Source organism: Scyliorhinus torazame, chromosome 24 (genome assembly GCF_047496885.1).
Source record: "Scyliorhinus torazame isolate Kashiwa2021f chromosome 24, sScyTor2.1, whole genome shotgun sequence".
Classification (NCBI taxonomy): domain Eukaryota; kingdom Metazoa; phylum Chordata; class Chondrichthyes; order Carcharhiniformes; family Scyliorhinidae; genus Scyliorhinus; species Scyliorhinus torazame.
The window spans coordinates 10,682,160-10,700,385 of NC_092730.1; the positions used below are offsets into that span (position 1 = coordinate 10,682,160).

An 18,226-nucleotide genomic window follows, 5' to 3' on the forward strand; every position below is an offset into this window, starting at 1 on the left:
CCCAGGACAGGTACTGCACGGGGTTAGATACAGAGTAAAGCTCCCTCTATACTGTCCCCATCAAACACTCCCAGGACAGGTCCGCATGGGGTTAGATACAGAGTAAAGCTCCTCTACACTGTCCCCATCAAACACTCCCAGGACAGGTACAGCACAGGGTTAGATACAGAGTAAAGCTCCCTCTACACTGTCCCCCAACAAACACTCCCAGGACAGGTACGGCACGGGGTTAGATAGCGAGTGAAGCTCCCTCTGCACTGTCCCCATCAAACACACCCAGGACAGGTACTGCACGGGGTTAGATACAGAGTAAAGCTCCCTCTATACTGTCCCCATCAAACACTCCCAGGACAGGTCCGCATGGGGTTAGATACAGAGTAAAGCTCCCTCTACACTGTCCCCATCAAACACTCCCAGGACAGGTACAGCACAGGGTTAGATACAGAGTAAAGCTCCTCTACACTGTCCCCCATCAAACACTCCCAGGACAGGTACAGCACGGGGTTAGATACAGAGTATAGCTCCCTCTACACTGTCCCCATCAAACACTCCCAGGACAGGTACAGCACGGGTTAGATACAGAGTAAAGCTCCCTCTACACTGTCCCCATCAAACACTCCCAGGACAGGTACAGCACGGGGTTAGATACAGAGTAAAGCTCCCTCTACACTGTCCCCATCAAACACTCCCAGGACAGGGACAGCACGGGGTTAGATACAGTGTAAAGCTCCCTCTACACTGTCCCCATCAAACACTCCCAGGACAGGTACAGCACGGGGTTAGATACAGAGTAAAGCTCCCTCTACACTGTCCCCATCAAACAATCCCAGGACAGGTACAGCACGGGGTTAGATACAGAGTAAAGCTCCCTCGACACTGTCCCCATCAACACTCCCAGGACAGGTACAGCACGGGGTTAGATACAGAGTAAAGCTCCTCTACACTGTCCCCATCAAACACTCCCAGGACAGGTACAGCACGGGGTAGATACAGAGTAAAGCTCCCTCTACACTGTCCCCATCAACACTCCCAGGACAGGTACAGCACGGGGTTAGATACAGAGTAAAGCTCCCTCTACACTGTCCCCATCAAACACTCCCAGGACAGGTACAGCACGGGGTTAGATACAGAGTAAAGCTCCCTCTACACTGTCCCCATCAAACACTCCCAGGACAGGTACAGCACGGGGTTAGATCAGAGTAAAGCTCCTCTACACTGTCCCCATCAAACACTCCCAGGACAGGTACAGCACGGGGTTAGATACAGAGTAAAGCTCCCTCTACACTGTCCCCATCAACACTCCCAGGACAGGTACAGCACGGGGTTAGATATAGAATAAAGCTCCCTCTACACTGTCCCCATCAAACACTCCCAGGACAGGTACAGCACGGGGTTAGATACAGAGTAAAGCTCCTCTACACTGTCCCCATCAAACACTCCCAGGACAGGTACAGCACGGGGTTAGATACAGAGTAAAGCTCCCTCTACACTGTCCCCATCAAACACTCCCAGGACAGGTACAGCACGGGGTTAGATACAGAGTAAAGCTCCCTCGACTCTGTCCCCATCAATCACTCCCAGGACAGGTACAGCACGGGGTTAGATACAGAGTAAAGCTCCTCTACACTGTCCCCATCAAACACTCCCAGGACAGGTACAGCACGGGGTTAGATACAGAGTAAAGCTCCCTCTACATTGTCCCATCAAACACTCCCAGGACAGGTACAGCACGGGGTTAGATACAGAGTAAAGCTCCCTCTACACTGTCCCCATCAACACTCCCCAGGGCAGGTACAGCACGGGGTTAGATACAGAGTAAGCTCCTCTACACTGTCCCCATCAAACACTCCCAGGACAGGTACAGCACGGGTTAGACACAGAGTAAAGCTCCCTCTACACTGTCCCCATCAAACACTCCCAGGACAGGTACAGCACGGGGTTAGATACAGAGTAAAGCTCCCTCTACACTGTCCCCATCAAACACTCCAGGACAGGTACAGCACGGGGTTAGATACAGAGTAAAGCTCCCTCGACACTGTCCCCATCAAACACTCCCAGGACAGGTACAGCACGGGGTTAGATACAGAGTAAAGCTCCCTCTACACTGTCCCCATCAACACTCCCAGGACAGGTACAGCACGGGGTTAGATACAGAGTAAAGCTCCCTCTACACTGTCCCCATCAAACACTCCAGGACAGGTCAGCACGGGGTTAGATACAGAGTAAAGCTCCCTCTACACTGTCCCCATCAAACACTCCCAGGACAGGTACAGCACGGGGTTAGATACAGAGTAAAGCTCCCTCTACCTGTCCCCATGAAACACTCCCAGGACAGGTACAGCACGGGGTTAGATACAGAGTAAAGCTCCCTCGACACTGTCCCCATCAAACACTCCCAGGACAGGTACAGCACGGGGTTAGATACAGAGTAAAGCTCCCTCGACACTGTCCCCATCAAACACTCCAGGACAGGTACAGCACGGGGTTAGTTACCTTGTCTGAAGCCAGGATTTTGAAGGAAGCAGACTTGTTCAGCGGTGTCTGTCTCGGCCGTCTCGCGTGTCATGAAGTCAATGAAGGCTGGAAGGTCACAACACCTGTGTTGTTGGGGTCAACGAGGGTCATGATACGGGCAAACTCGACCTCTCCCTGTGGAGGATAGAGAGAATATTGAATGTCAACAAGCTCAGCCAACATGGCCGCCTGCACTCCACAGCCAACATGGCCGCCCTCACCCTCACAGCCAACATGGCCGCCCGCTCCCCCGCAGCCAACATGGCCGCCCTCACCCTCACAGCCAACATGGCCGTCCACAGCCAACATGGCCGCCCTCACCCCCACAGCCAACATGGCCGCCCACTCCCCGCAGTCAACATGGCGCCCTCACCCCCACAGCCAACATGGCCGCCCACTCCCCGCAGCCAACATGGCGCCCGCACCCCCCGCAGTCAACATGGCCGCCCGCTCCCCCGCAGTCAACATGGCCGCCCTCACCCCCACAGCCAACATGGCCGCCCTCACCCCCACAGCCAACATGGCCGCCCTCACCCCCACAGCCAACATGGCCGCCCACTCCCCGCAGCCAACATGGCGCCCGCACCCCCACAGCCAACATGGCCGCCCGCTCCCCCGCAGTCAACATGGCCGCCCTCACCCCCACAGCCAACATGGCCGCCCTCACCCCCACAGCCAACATGGCCGCCCTCACCCCCACAGCCAACATGGCCGCCCTCACCCCCACAGCCAACATGGCTGCCCGCTCTCACAGCCAACATGGCCGTCCACAGCCAACATGGCCGCCCTCACCCCCACAGCCAACATGGCCGCCCGCTCCCCCGCAGTCAACATGGCAGCCCACAGCCAACATGGCCGCCCTCACCCCCACAGCCAACATGGCGCCCGCACCCCCGCAGTCAACATGGCCGCCCGCCCCCCCACAGCCAACATGGCTGCCCGCTCTCCCCACAACCAACATGGCTATCTTCGCAGTCAGCATAGACCCCCTCAGCCACGATGGCCGCACGCAGATTCCTTGCCATGATTGGCCAACTACTTTTCGGTAGTCAACTACTTTCGCCTCCCTCAAAAGGGCGGGGGGGGGGGGCGGTTCTTGAGCGCGCTCTTCGGTGGATCATTTCCACTGTCCCAAAAGACAGCAAACTCCGACCTCTCGCAAACCCCCCTTCTCCCCTCCCCCCCCTCGGCCCTCCACGCCAAACCCTGCGCCTCCCACCAGTCCCCGGTGGGGCGAGGGGGCAGCCCAAACTCTGCAGGGTCTGAAGTCCGGGGAGTTCTGGTCAGCGAGACTCCCCGACGGCCATCGTTTCAACCGGTCCGAGGCCCAGACAGCGAGGCCGGAAGGATCTAAACCCTGGTCTCCGTCACGGAGGGCGGACACGTGGGAGATAGTTCAGGGGCATCGCGCGCGGTTCTGATTTACCAGGTCGTAGCCCATGGAGATGAGACAGGCTCGGAATCATCAGGCTCCATCTTGCCGTCCTCTTCTGCGTTCCGCCAACAGGTCGAGTGGGATTTTTAAAAGAAAGAGAAATCAGGATGAGTAATCGATCATCTTCAATCTCATATCGTCACTTGATTCAACTACACGGGGAGTGGGGAGAACGTGGGACTCGCTCCCACGGGGAGTGGGGAGAACGTGGGACTCGCTCCCACGGGGAGTGGGGAGAACGTGGGACTCGCTCCCACGGGGGAGTGGGGGAGAATGTGGGGACTCGCTCCCACGGGGAGTGGGGAGAATGTGGGACTCGCTCCCACGGGAGTGGGAGGAATGTGGGACTCGCTCCCACGGGGAGTGGGGAGAATGTGGGACTCGCTCCCACGGGGAGTGGGGGAGAACGTGGGACTCGCTCCCACGGGGAGTGGGGAGAATGTGGGACTCGCTCCACGGGAGTGGGGGAGAACGTGGGACTCGCTCCCACGGGAGTGGGGAGAATGTGGGACTCCGCTCCACGGGGAGTGTGGAGAATGTGGAACTCGCTCCCACGGGGAGTGGGGGAGAACGTGGGACTCGCTCCCACGGGGAGTGGTATGAATGTGGGACTCGCTCCCACGGGGAGTGTGGAGAATGTGGAACTCGCTCCCACAGGGAGTGGGGAGAATGTGGGACTCGCTCCCACGGGGAGTGGGGGAGACGTGGGACTCGCTCCCACGGGGAGTGGGGAGAATGTGGGACTCGCTCCCACGGGGAGTGTGGAGAATGTGGAACTCGCTCCTGCGGGAGTGGGGAGAATGTGGGACTCGCTCCCACGGGGAGTGGGGGAGAACGTGGGACTCGCTCCCACGGGGAGTGGGGAGAATGTGGGACTCGCTCCACGGGGAGTGGGGAGAATGTGGGACTCGCTCCCACGGGGAGAATGTGGACTCGCTCCCCACGGGAGTGGGGAGAATGTGGGACTCGCTCCCACGGGGAGTGGGGAGAATGTGGGACTCGCTCCCAGGGGAGTGTGGAGAATGTGGAACTCGCTCCTGCGGGGAGTGGGGAGAATGTGGAACTCGCTCCCGCGGGGAGTGGGGGAGTGATGTGGGACTCGCTCCCAGAGGGGTGTGGGGAGAATGTGGGACTCGCTCCCAGAGGGTGTGGGGAGAATGTGGGACTCGCTCTCACAGGGAGTGGGAGAGAATGTGGAACTCGCTCCCACGGGGAGTGGGGGAGAATGTGGGACTCGCTCCCAGAGGGTGTGGGGAGAATGTGGGACTCGCTCCCACGGGGAGTGGGGAGAATGTGGGACTCGCTCCCGCGGGAGTGGGGAGAATGTGGGACCTCGCTCCCACGGGGAGTGGGGAGAATGTGGGACTCGCTCCCACGGGGAGTGGGGGAGAATGTGGGACTCGCTCCCACGGGGAGTGGGGAGAATGTGGGACTCGCTCCCTCGGGAGTGGGGAGAATGTGGGACTCGCTTCCAGGGAGTGGGGAGAATGTGGGACTCGCTCCCACGGGGAGTGGGGAGAATGTGGGACTAGTTCCCACGGGGAGTGGGGAGATGTGGGACTCGCTCCCACGGGGAGTGGGGAGAATGTGGGACTCGCTCCCACGGGGAGTGGGGAGAATGTGGGACTAGTTCCCACGGGGAGTGGGGAGAATGTGGGACTCGCTCCCACGGGGAGTGGGGAGAATGTGGGACTAGTTCCCACGGGGAGTGGGGAGAACGTGGGACTCGCTCCCACGGGGAGTGGGGAGAATGTGGGACTCGCCCCCACTCATTCACTCACTCCCGTATCACTCTCTCTCGTCTCCCAATCTCTCTCCCTCTTCCCCCGTCTCGCACTCTCTCTCCCCGTCCTGCATTCTCCCATCTCGCTCTCCCTCCAACGCTCCCTCTCCCGCCTCGCACTCTCTCTCTCCCGTCTCTCTCTCGCACTCTCTCTCTCCCGTCTCTCACTCGCTCCCTCTCTCCCGTCTCTCACTCTCTCTCTCTCTGCCGTCTCGCTCTCTCTCTCCCGTCTCTCTCTCGCAATCTCTCTCCCTCTACCCCGTCTCGCACTCTCTCTCGCCCGTCCTGCATTCTCCCATCTCGCTCCCTCTCCCGCCTCGCTCTCTCTCTCGCGCACTCTCTCTCCCGCACTCGCTCCCTCTCTCCCGCACTCGCTCCCTCTCTCCCGTCTCGCACTCTCTCTCCCGTCTCGCACTCTCTCTCTCTCTCTCTCTCCCGTCTCGCACTCTCTCTCTCGCCCGTCCTGCATTCTCCCATCTCGCTCCCTCTCCCGCCTCGCTCTCTCTCTCGCGCACTCTCTCTCCCGCACTCGCTCCCTCTCTCCCGCACTCGCTCCCTCTCTCCCGTCTCCCACTCTCTCTCCCGTCTCCCACTCTCTCTCCCGTCTCCCACTCTCTCTCCCGTCTCCCACTCTCTCTCCCGTCTCCCACTCTCTCTCCCGTCTCCCACTCTCTCTCCCGTCTCCCTCTCTCTCTCCCGTCTCGCACTCTCTCTCTCTCCCGTCTCGCACTCTCTCTCTCTCCCGTCTCGCACTCTCTCTCTCTCCCGTCTCGCACTCTCTCTCTCTCCCGTCTCGCACTCTCTCTCTCTCCCGTCTCGCACTCTCTCTCTCTCCCGTCTCGCACTCTCTCTCTCTCCCGTCTCGCACTCTCTCTCTCTCCCGTCTCGCACTCTCTCTCTCTCCCGTCTCGCACTCTCTCTCTCTCCCGTCTCGCACTCTCTCTCTCTCCCGTCTCGCACTCTCTCTCTCTCCCGTCTCGCACTCTCTCTCCCGTCTCGCACTCTCTCTCTCTCTCTCGCTCCCATCTCGCACTCTCTCTCTCTCTCTCCCCCGTCTCGCTCTCTCTCTCTCTCTCTCCCGCCTCGCACTCTCTCTCTCTCTCCCGTCTCGCACTCTGTCTCTCTCCCGTCTCGCACTCTCTCTCTCTCCCGTCTCCCACTCTCTCTCCCGTCTCGCACTCTCTCTCCCGTCTCGCACTCTCTCTCCCGTCTCGCACTCTCTCTCCCGTCTCGCACTCTCTCTCCCGTCTCGCACTCTCTCTCCCGTCTCCCACTCTCTCTCCCGTCTCCCACTCTCTCTCTCTCTCTCGCTCCCATCTCGCACTCTCTCTCTCTCTCTCCCCCGTCTCGCTCTCTCTCTCTCTCTCCCGCCTCGCACTCTCTCTCTCTCCCGTCTCGCACTCTCTCTCTCTCCCGTCTCGCACTCTCTCTCTCTCCCGTCTCGCACTCTCTCTCTCTCCCGTCTCGCACTCTCTCTCTCTCTCCCGTCTCGCACTCTCTCTCTCTCTCCCGTCTCGCACTCTCTCTCTCTCCCGTCTCGCACTCTCTCTCTCTCCCGTCTCGCACTCTCTCTCTCTCCCGTCTCGCACTCTCTCTCTCTCCCGTCTCGCACTCTCTCTCTCTCCCGTCTCGCACTCTCTCTCTCTCCCGTCTCGCACTCTCTCTCTCTCCCGTCTCGCACTCTCTCTCTCTCCCGTCTCGCACTCTCTCTCTCTCCCGTCTCGCACTCTCTCTCTCTCCCGTCTCGCACTCTCTCTCTCTCCCGTCTCGCACTCTCTCTCTCTCCCGTCTCGCACTCTCTCTCTCTCCCGTCTCGCACTCTCTCTCTCTCCCGTCTCGCACTCTCTCTCCCGTCTCGCACTCTCTCTCTCTCTCTCGCTCCCATCTCGCACTCTCTCTCTCTCTCCCGCCTCGCACTCTCTCTCTCTCCCGTCTCGCACTCTCTCTCCCGTCTCGCACTCTCTCTCTCTCTCTCGCTCCCATCTCGCACTCTCTCTCTCTCTCTCCCCCGTCTCGCTCTCTCTCTCTCTCTCCCGCCTCGCACTCTCTCTCTCTCTCCCGTCTCGCACTCTCTCTCTCTCCCGTCTCGCACTCTCTCTCTCTCCCGTCTCCCACTCTCTCTCCCGTCTCGCACTCTCTCTCCCGTCTCGCACTCTCTCTCCCGTCTCGCACTCTCTCTCCCGTCTCGCACTCTCTCTCCCGTCTCGCACTCTCTCTCCCGTCTCGCACTCTCTCTCCCGTCTCGCACTCTCTCTCTCTCTCTCGCTCCCATCTCGCACTCTCTCTCTCTCTCTCCCCCGTCTCGCTCTCTCTCTCTCTCTCCCGCCTCGCACTCTCTCTCTCTCCCGTCTCGCACTCTCTCTCTCTCCCGTCTCGCACTCTCTCTCTCTCCCGTCTCGCACTCTCTCTCTCTCCCGTCTCGCACTCTCTCTCTCTCTCCCGTCTCGCACTCTCTCTCTCTCTCCCGTCTCGCACTCTCTCTCTCTCCCGTCTCGCACTCTCTCTCTCTCCCGTCTCGCACTCTCTCTCTCTCCCGTCTCGCACTCTCTCTCTCTCCCGTCTCGCACTCTCTCTCTCTCCCGTCTCGCACTCTCTCTCTCTCCCGTCTCGCACTCTCTCTCTCTCCCGTCTCGCACTCTCTCTCTCTCCCGTCTCGCACTCTCTCTCTCTCCCGTCTCGCACTCTCTCTCTCTCCCGTCTCGCACTCTCTCTCTCTCCCGTCTCGCACTCTCTCCCTCTCCCGTCTCGCACTCTCTCTCTCTCCCGTCTCGCATTCTCTCTCTCTCCCGTCTCGCACTCTCTCTCCCGTCTCTCTCTCGCACTCTCTCTCTCCCGTCTCTCACTCTCTCTCTCTCCCGTCTCGCACTCTCTCCCTCTCCTGTCTCGCACTCTCTCTCTCTCCCGTCTCGCATTCTCTCTCTCTCCCGTCTCGCACTCTCTCTCCCGTCTCTCTCTCACACTCTCTCTCTCCCGTCTCTCACTCTCTCTCTCTCCCGTCTCGCACTCTCTCTCCCGTCTCGCACTCTCTCTCCCGTCTCGCACTCTCTCTCCTGTCTCGCACTCTCTCTCCCGTCTCGCACTCTCTCTCCCGTCTCGCACTCTCTCTCCCGTCTCGCACTCTCTCTCCCGTCTCGCACTCTCTCTCCTGTCTCGCACTCTCTCTCCCGTCTCGCACTCTCTCTCCCGTCTCGCACTCTCTCTCCCGTCTCGCACTCTCTCTCCCGTCTCGCACTCTCTCTCCCGTCTCGCACTCTCTCTCCCGTCTCGCACTCTCTCTCCCGTCTCGCACTCCCACTCTCTCCCGTCTCGCAGTCGCTCCCTCTCTCCCGTCTCGCACTCCCACTCTCTCCCGTCTCGCACTCCCACTCTCTCCCGTCTCGCACTCCCACTCTCTCCCGTCTCGCACTCCCACCCTCTCCCGTCTCGCACTCCCACCCTCTCCCGTCTCGCACTCCCACACTCTCCCGTCTCGCACTCCCACACTCTCCCGTCTCGCACTCCCACTCTCTCCCGTCTCGCACTCCCACTCTCTCCCGTCTCGCACTCCCACTCTCTCCCGTCTCGCACTCCCACTCTCTCCCGTCTCGCATTCCCACTCTCTCCCCTCTCGCACTCCCACTCTCTCCTGTCTCGCACTCCCACTCTCTCCCGTCTCGCACTCCCACTCTCTCCCGTCTCGCACTCCCACTCTCTCCCCTCTCGCACTCCCACTCTCTCCTGTCTCGCACTCCCACTCTCTCCCGTCTCGCACTCTCTCCCGTCTCGCACTCTCTCTCCCGTCTCGCACTCTCTCTCCCGTCTCGCACTCCCACTCTCTCCCGTCTCGCAGTCGCTCCCTCTCTCCCGTCTCGCACTCCCACTCTCTCCCGTCTCGCACTCCCACTCTCTCCCGTCTCGCACTCCCACTCTCTCCCGTCTCGCACTCCCACCCTCTCCCGTCTCGCACTCCCACCCTCTCCCGTCTCGCACTCCCACCCTCTCCCGTCTCGCACTCCCACCCTCTCCCGTCTCGCACTCCCACTCTCTCCCGTCTCGCACTCCCACCCTCTCCCGTCTCGCACTCCCACCCTCTCCCGTCTCGCACTCCCACTCTCTCCCGTCTCGCACTCCCACTCTCTCCCGTCTCGCACTCCCACTCTCTCCCCTCTCGCACTCCCACTCTCTCCCGTCTCGCACTCCCACTCTCTCCCGTCTCGCATTCTCTCTCTCTCCCGTCTCGCACTCTCTCTCCCGTCTCGCACTCTCTCTCCCGCACTCGCTCCCTCTCTCCCGTCTCGCACTCTCTCTCCCGTCTCGCACTCTCTCTCCCGTCTCGCACTCTCTCTCCCGTCTCGCACTCTCTCTCCCGTCTCGCACTCTCTCTCCCGTCTCGCACTCTCTCTCCCGTCTCGCACTCTCTCTCCCGTCTCGCACTCTCTCTCCCGTCTCGCACTCTCTCTCCCGTCTCGCACTCTCTCTCCCGTCTCGCACTCCCTCTCTCCCGTCTCGCACTCCCTCTCTCTCCCGTCTCGCACTCCCTCTCTCTCCCGTCTCGCACTCCCTCTCTCTCCCGTCTCGCACTCCCTCTCTCTCCCGTCTCGCACTCTCTCTCCCGTCTCGCACTCCCACTCTCTCCCGTCTCGCAGTCGCTCCCTCTCTCCCGTCTCGCACTCACTCTCTCTCCCGTCTCGCACTCACTCTCTCTCCCGTCTCGCACTCTCTCTCCCTCTCCCGTCTCGCACTCTCTCTCTCTCTCCCGTCTCGCACTCTCTCTCTCTCCCGTCTCGCACTCACTCTCTCTCCCGTCTCGCACTCACTCTCTCTCCCGTCTCGCACTCTCTCTCTCCCGTCTCGCACTCTCTCTCCCTCTCCCGTCTCGCACTCACTCTCTCTCCCGTCTCGCACTCACTCTCTCTCCCGTCTCGCACTCTCTCTCCCGTCTCGCACTCTCTCTCCCGTCTCGCACTCTCTCTCCCGTCTCGCACTCTCTCTCCCGTCTCGCACTCTCTCTCCCGTCTCGCACTCTCTCTCCCGTCTCGCACTCTCTCTCCCGTCTCGCACTCTCTCTCCCGTCTCGCACTCTCTCTCCCGTCTCGCACTCTCTCTCCCGTCTCGCACTCTCTCTCCCGTCTCGCACTCTCTCTCTCACTCTCTCTCTCTCTCTTCCCCCGTCTCGCACTCTCTCTCTCTTCCCCGTCTCGCACTCTCTCTCTCTCTCTCTTCCCCCGCCTCGCACTCTCTCTCTCTCTTCCCCCGTCTCGCACTCTCTCTCTCTCTCTTCCCCCGTCTTGCACTCTCTCTCCCCCGTCTCGCAGTCGCTCCCTCTCTCCCGTCTCGAACTCTCTCCCGTCTCGCAGTCTATCTCTCTCTTTCGACTCTCTCTCTCTGTCTCCCGTCTCGCAGTCTATCTCTCTCTTTCGACTCTCTCTCTCTGTCTCCCCCATCTCGCACTCGCTCCCCCTCTCCCGTCTCTCTCTCTCCCGTCTCACACTCACTGTCTCTCACTCTCTCTCTCCCTCCCGTCTCTCTCTCTCGCTCTCTCTCTCTCCCCCGTCACTCCCTCTCTCCGGTCTCGCACTCCCTCTCTCCGGTCTCGCACTCCCTCTCTCCGGTCTCGCACTCCCTCTCTCCGGTCTCGCACTCCCTCTCTCCGGTCTCGCACTCCCTCTCTCCGGTCTCGCACTCCCTCTCTCCGGTCTCGCACTCCCTCTCTCCGGTCTCGCACTCCCTCTCTCCGGTCTCGCACTCCCTCTCTCCGGTCTCGCACTCCCTCTCTCCGGTCTCGCACTCCCTCTCTCCGGTCTCGCACTCCCTCTCTCCGGTCTCGCACTCCCTCTCTCCGGTCTCGCACTCCCTCTCTCCGGTCTCGCACTCCCTCTCTCCGGTCTCGCACTCCCTCTCTCCGGTCTCGCACTCCCTCTCTCCGGTCTCGCACTCCCTCTCTCCGGTCTCGCACTCCCTCTCTCCGGTCTCGCACTCCCTCTCTCCGGTCTCGCACTCCCTCTCTCCGGTCTCGCTCTCTCCCTGTCTCGCACTCGCTCCCTGTCTCGCACTCGCTCCCTCTCTCGCACTCTCTCTCTCCCCCGTCTCGCACTCTCTATCTCTCTCTCCCTCTCGCACCCTCTCTCCCGTCTTGCTCTCTCTCTCCCGCGTCTCGCTCCCTCTCTCTCCCATCTCGCACTCTCTATCACTCCCCCGTCTCGCACTCGCTCCCTCTCTCCGTCTCGCTCTCTCTCTCTCTCTCCCGTCTCGCACTCTCTCTCTCCCTCATCTCGTACTCTCTCTCTCCCCCATCTCGCACTCGCTCCCTCTCTCGTCTCGCACTCACTCCCCCCTCGCATCTCTCTCTCTCCCATCTCGCAGTCTCTCTCTCTCTTTCGTCTCTCTCCCGTCTCGCACTCTCTCTCTCCAGTCTCTCTCTCTCCCGTCTCGCACTCCCTCTCCCCCGTCTCGCACTCCCGCTCCCTCCCCCGTCTCGCACTCGCTCCCTCTCTCCCGTCTCGCTCTCTCTCTCTCCCCCGTCTCACACTCGCTCCCTCTCTCCAGTCTTGCACTCTCTCTCTCTCCTTTCTCGCACTCTCTCGCTCTCTCCTGTCTCGCATTCTCTCTCTTCCCCCGTCTTGCACCCTCTCTCCCGTCTCACACTCCCCCCCCCCCCGTCTCGCACTCGCTCCCTCTCTCCCCCGTCTCGCACTCGCTCCCTCTCTCCCCCGTCTCGCTCGCTCTCTCTCTCCCCCGTCTCGCACTCTCTTCCCCCGTCTCGCACCCTCTCTCTCTTCCCCCGTCTCGCACTCCCACTCTCTCCCGTCTCGCACTCCCACTCTCTCCCGTCTCGCACTCCCACTCTCTCCCGTCTCGCACTCCCACTCTCTCCCGTCTCGCACTCCCACTCTCTCCCGTCTCGCACTCCCACTCTCTCCCGTCTCGCACTCCCACTCTCTCCCGTCTCGCACTCCCACTCTCTCCCGTCTCCCACTCCCACTCTCTCCCGTCTCCCACTCCCACTCTCTCCCGTCTCCCACTCCCACTCTCTCCCGTCTCCCACTCCCACTCTCTCCCGTCTCCCACTCCCACTCTCTCCCGTCTCCCACTCCCACTCTCTCCCGTCTCCCACTCCCACTCTCTCCCGTCTCGCACTCCCACTCTCTCCCGTCTCGCACTCCCACTCTCTCCCGTCTCGCACTCCCACTCTCTCCCGTCTCGCACTCCCACTCTCTCCCGTCTCGCACTCCCACTCTCTCCCGTCTCGCACTCCCACTCTCTCCCGTCTCGCACTCCCACTCTCTCCCGTCTCGCACTCCCACTCTCTCCCGTCTCGCACTCCCACTCTCTCCCGTCTCGCACTCCCACTCTCTCCCGTCTCGCACTCCCACCCTCTCCCGTCTCGCACTCCCACCCTCTCCCGTCTCGCACTCCCACCCTCTCCCGTCTCGCACTCGCACTCTCTCCCGTCTCGCACTCTCTCCCGTCTCGCACTCTCTCCCGTCTCGCACTCCCACTCTCTCCAGTCTCGCACTCCCACTCTCTCCAGTCTCGCACTCCCACTCTCTCCCGTCTCGCACTCCCACTCTCTCCCGCCTCGCACTCCCACTCTCTCCCGTCTCGCACTCCCACCCTCTCCCGTCTCGCACTCCCACTCTCTCCCGTCTCGCACTCCCACTCTCTCCCGTCTCGCACTCCCACTCTCTCCCGTCTCGCACTCCCACTCTCTCCCGTCTCGCACTCTCTCCCGTCTCGCACCCTCTCCCGTCCCGCACCCTCTCCCGTCTCGCACCCTCTCCCGTCTCGCACCCTCTCCCGTCTCGCTCTCCCCCGTCCCGCACTCGCTCCCTCTCGGCCCGCACACTCTCCCTCTCCCCTCCTCCGCCTCCCCCTCCCCATCTCCTCACTCTGTCGAAGTGGTTGAAGGAGGCTCGGAACTCGTTCAGCTGTTCCTGGCTGATTCCTTTCGCATCCCGGGTCAGGATTTGATTCTCCACCTCGTTGATGGTCCGGGCGATGGTCGTCAGCAGCTGTTCCCATCCCACCCGGATGTGCTGAGCGGGAAGGGGGGGGGGAGGGGGGAGGAAAAGGAGAAATATCAGTCAGTGGAACACCCATTCACAGATCGAGCCCACCAGATTCTTCAATCTCAATCCAAGCTGCAGAGTCAGGATCAACCATTCGCACACGGTGAAGAAGATTCAAGGATTCGATAGGAGGGGCTGAATGGGCCTCCTCCTGTTCCTGTGTAACAGGCTCGAGGAGGGGGCTGAATGGGCCTCCTCCCGTTCCTGTGTAACAGGCTCGAGGAGGGGGCTGAATGGGCCTCCTCCTGTTCCTGTGTAACAGGCTCGAGGAGGGGGCTGAATGGGCCTCCTCCTGTTCCTGTGTAACAGGCCCGAGGAGGGGGCTGAATGGGCCTCCTCCTGTTCCTGTGTAACAGGCTTGAGGAGGAGGGGGCTGAATGGGCCTCCTCCTGTACCTGTGTAACAGGCTCGAGGAGGGGGCTGAATGGGCCTCCTCCTGTTCCTGTGTAACAGGCTCGAGGAGGGGGCTGAATGGGCCTCCTCCTGTTCCTGTGTAACAGGCTTGAGGAGGAGGGGGCTGAATGGGCCTCCTCCTGTACCTGTGTAACAGGCTCGAGGAGGGGGCTGAATGGGCCTCCTCCTGTTCCTGTGTAACAGGCTCGAGGAGGGGGCTGAATGGGCCTCCTCCTGTTCCTGTGTAACAGGCTTGAGGAGGAGGGGGCTGAATGGGCCTCCTCCTGTTCCTGTGTAACAGGCTCGAGGAGGGGGCTGAATGGGGCATCCTCCTGTTCCTGTGTAACAGGCTCGAGGTGGGGGCTGAATGGGCATCCTCCTGTTCCTGTGTAACAGGCCCGAGGAGGAGGGGGCCGAATGGGCCTCCTCCTGTTCCTGTGTAACAGGCTCGAGGAGGGGGCTGAATGGGCCTCCTCCTGTTCCTGTGTAACAGGCTTGAGGAGGAGGGGGCTGAATGGGCCTCCTGTTCCTGTGTAACAGGCTCGAGGAGGAGGGGGCTGAATGGGCCTCCTCCTGTTCCTGTGTAACAGGCTCGAGGAGGGGGCTGAATGGGCCTCCTCCTGTTCCTGTGTAACAGGCTCGAGGTGGGGGCTGAATGGGCCTCCTCCTGTTCCTGTGTAACAGGCTCGAGGAGGGGGCGGAGTGGGCCTCCTCCTGTTCCTGTGTAACAGGCTTGAGGAGGGGGCTGAATGGGCCTCCTCCTGTTCCTGTGTAACAGGCTTGAGGAGGGGGCTGAATGGGCCTCCTCGTGTTCCCTGGTGACAGGCTCGAGGAGGAGGGGGCTGAATGGGCCTCCTCCTGTTCCCTGGTGACAGGCTCGAGGAGGGGGCTGAATGGGCCTCCTCCTGTTCCTGTGTAACAGGCCCGAGGAGGAGGGGGCCGAATGGGCCTCCTCCTGTTCCTGTGTAACAGGCTCGAGGAGGGGGCTGAATGGGCCTCCTCCTGTTCCTGTGTAACAGGCTTGAGGAGGAGGGGGCTGAATGGGCCTCCTGTTCCTGTGTAACAGGCTCGAGGAGGAGGGGGCTGAATGGGCCTCCTCCTGTTCCTGTGTAACAGGCTCGAGGTGGGGGCTGAATGGGCCTCCTCCTGTTCCTGTGTAACAGGCTCGAGGAGGGGGCGGAGTGGGTCTCCTCCTGTTCCTGTGTAACAGGCTTGAGGAGGGGGCTGAATGGGCCTCCTCCTGTTCCTGTGTAACAGGCTTGAGGAGGGGGCTGAATGGGCCTCCTCGTGTTCCCTGGTGACAGGCTCGAGGAGGAGGGGGCTGAATGGGCCTCCTCCTGTTCCCTGGTGACAGGCTCGAGGAGGAGGGGGCTGAATGGGCCTCCTCCTGTTCCTGTGTAACAGGCTCGAGGTGGGGGCTGAATGGGCCTCCTCCTGTTCCTGTGTAACAGGCTCGATCAGGGGGCTGAATGGGCCTCCTCATGTTCCCTGGTGACAGGCTCGAGGAGGAGGGGGCTGAATGGGCCTCCTCCTGTTCCTGTGTAACAGGCTCGAGGAGGGGGCTGAATGGGCATCCTCCTGTTCCTGTGTAACAGGCTCGAGGAGGGGGCTGAATGGGCCTCATCCTGTTCCTGTGTAACAGGCTCGAGGAGAAGGGGGCTGAATGGGCCTCCTCCTGTTCCTGTGTAACAGGCTCGAGGAGGAGGGGGCTGAATGGGCCTTGGCTGGAAACAGGTGCCCACACTCCCTCCTCGAATGACAGAGAGAGAACCCAATTGGGTTTTGAGAACAATCCGGAAGCTCCCATCGTCACTTCTCCGGCGCCGTGTCCTTGCCCTTTGAACCACAACCTCTGCGTTGCCCGTCTGAACCCTCGCTCATCACACTTACCTCCATGGTATAGCTGGTGTGCTTATTGTCGAAAATGAGCGCCTCTTGGATGAGTTGATGATCCCCTTCCAACTTGTCAATGTTTGACTTGTAGTTGATGATATTCTGTTCGTACTGTTTCAGATGGTTCATTTGATCCTCCAGGGAGCCGGTGATGTCAATGGAAATGTGACCGATTTCCTGAAATACACAAACCTCCAGTCAACAGATAGCCCTCGACAGCAAGTGTCCATCCATTCGCTCCCCAGCGCACTCTGGGTCCGACATCGCCTCGTTCTCCCAGGACGGCGAGGTACGGCACGGGGTTAGACACAGGACAGATCGCTCCCTTACCTCCATCTTGGTTTGTATCCATGGACCAATGACGTTGGCCTGTGCAGCAAACTGGCGACGCAGCCGTTCGTTGGCCTGTTGGCGGGCCAGTTCCTCCTGTAACGTTTGGTCTCGGTGGGGCACGAGGGTCTTCACCTGTGGACAGGCCAACAGAATTAGAAACTCTGGACAGGGAACAACGCACCACCAGCTGACCACCCAGCCCACTGAGTCTCTGCTGGTCACCGAGATCCCAAACTCACTGCCAACTCCCCAAAGCCCTGTATCAAACCCCCAACTAATCCCACTCTCTCCCCATAGCCCTGTATCAAACCCCCAACTAATCCCACTGCCCCACTCTCCCCCCATAGCCCTGTATCAATCCCCAAACTAATCCCACTGCCCCGCTCTCTCCCCATAGCCCTGTATCAATCCCCAAACTAATCCCACTGCCCCGCTCTCTCCCCATAGGCCTGTATCAATCCCCAAACTAATCCCACTGCCCCGTTCTCTCCCCATCGCCCTGTATCAATCCCCCAACTAATCCCACTGCCCCGCTCTCTCCCCATAGCCCTGTATCAATCCCCAAACTAATCCCACTGCTCCGCTCACTCCCCATAGCCCTGTATCAATCCCCAAACTAATCCCACTGCCCCGCCCTCTCCCCATAGCCCTGTATCAATCCCCAAACTAATCCCACTGCCCCGCCCTCTCCCCATAGCCCTGTACCAATCCCCAAACTAATCCCACTGCCCCGCCCTCTCCCCATAGCCCTGTACCAATCCCCAAACTGATCCCACTGCTCCGCTCTCTCCCCATAGTCCTGTATCAATTCTCAAACTAATCCCACTGCCCCGCTCTCTCCCCACAGCCCTGTATCAATCCCCCAACTAATCCCACTGCCCCGCTCACTCCCCATAGCCCTGTATCAATCCCCCAACTAATCCCACTCTCTCCCCATAGCCCTGTATCAAACCCCAAACTAATCCCACTGCCCCGCTCACTCCCCATAGCCCTGTGTCAATCCCCCAACTAATCCCACTGCCCCGCTCTCTCCACATAGCCCTGTATCAATCCCCAAACTAATCCCACTGCCCCGCTCACTCCCCATAGCCCTGTATCAATCCCCAAACTAATCCCACCGCCCCGCTCTCTCCCCATAGCCCTGTATCAATCCCCAAACTAATCCCACTGCCCCGCTCACTCCCCATAGCCCTGTATCAATCCCAAACTAATCCCACTGCCCCGCTCACTCCCCATAGCCCTGTATCAAACCCGAAACTAATCCCACTGCCCCGCTCACTCCCCATAGCCCTGTATCAATCCCAAACTAATCCCACTGCCCCGCTCTCTCCTCATAGCCCTGTATCAATCCCCCAACTAATCCCACTGCCCCGCTCTCTCCCCATAGCCCTGTATCAATCCCCAAACTAATCCCACTGCCCCGCTCTCTCCCCATAGCCCTGTATCAATCCCCAAACTAATCCCACTGCCCCGCTCTCTCCCCACAGCCCTGTATCAATCCCCCAACTAATCCCACTGCCCCGCTCACTCCCCATAGCCCTGTATCAATCCCCAAACTAATCCCACTGCCCCGCTCTCTCCCCACAGCCCTGTATCAATCCCCCAACTAATCCCACTGCCCCGCTCACTCCCCATAGCCCTGTATCAATCCCCCAACTAATCCCACTGCCCCGCTCACTCCCCATAGCCCTGTATCAATCCCCCAACTAATCCCACTGCCCCGCTCACTCCCCATAGCCCTGTATCAAACCCCAAACTAATCCCACTGCCCCGCTCACTCCCCATAGCCCTGTATCAATCCCCAAACTAATCCCACTTCCCCGCTCA

At 60.7% G+C, this 18,226-nt stretch overlaps 1 protein-coding gene across 1 annotated transcript in view; it reads right to left on the reverse strand.

Annotated features, from left to right (window-relative positions):
• Positions 1 to 4,051: 4,051 nt before the first annotated feature.
• Positions 4,052 to 18,226, reverse strand: part of LOC140400191 (alpha-actinin-2-like) — a 38,965-nt gene continuing 24,790 nt past the window's right edge. The window contains 4 exon segments of the mRNA XM_072489659.1: positions 4,052 to 4,101; positions 13,486 to 13,747; positions 16,064 to 16,243; positions 16,397 to 16,531. Coding sequence (XP_072345760.1) covers positions 4,052 to 4,101; positions 13,486 to 13,747; positions 16,064 to 16,243; positions 16,397 to 16,531 — 627 coding nt within the window.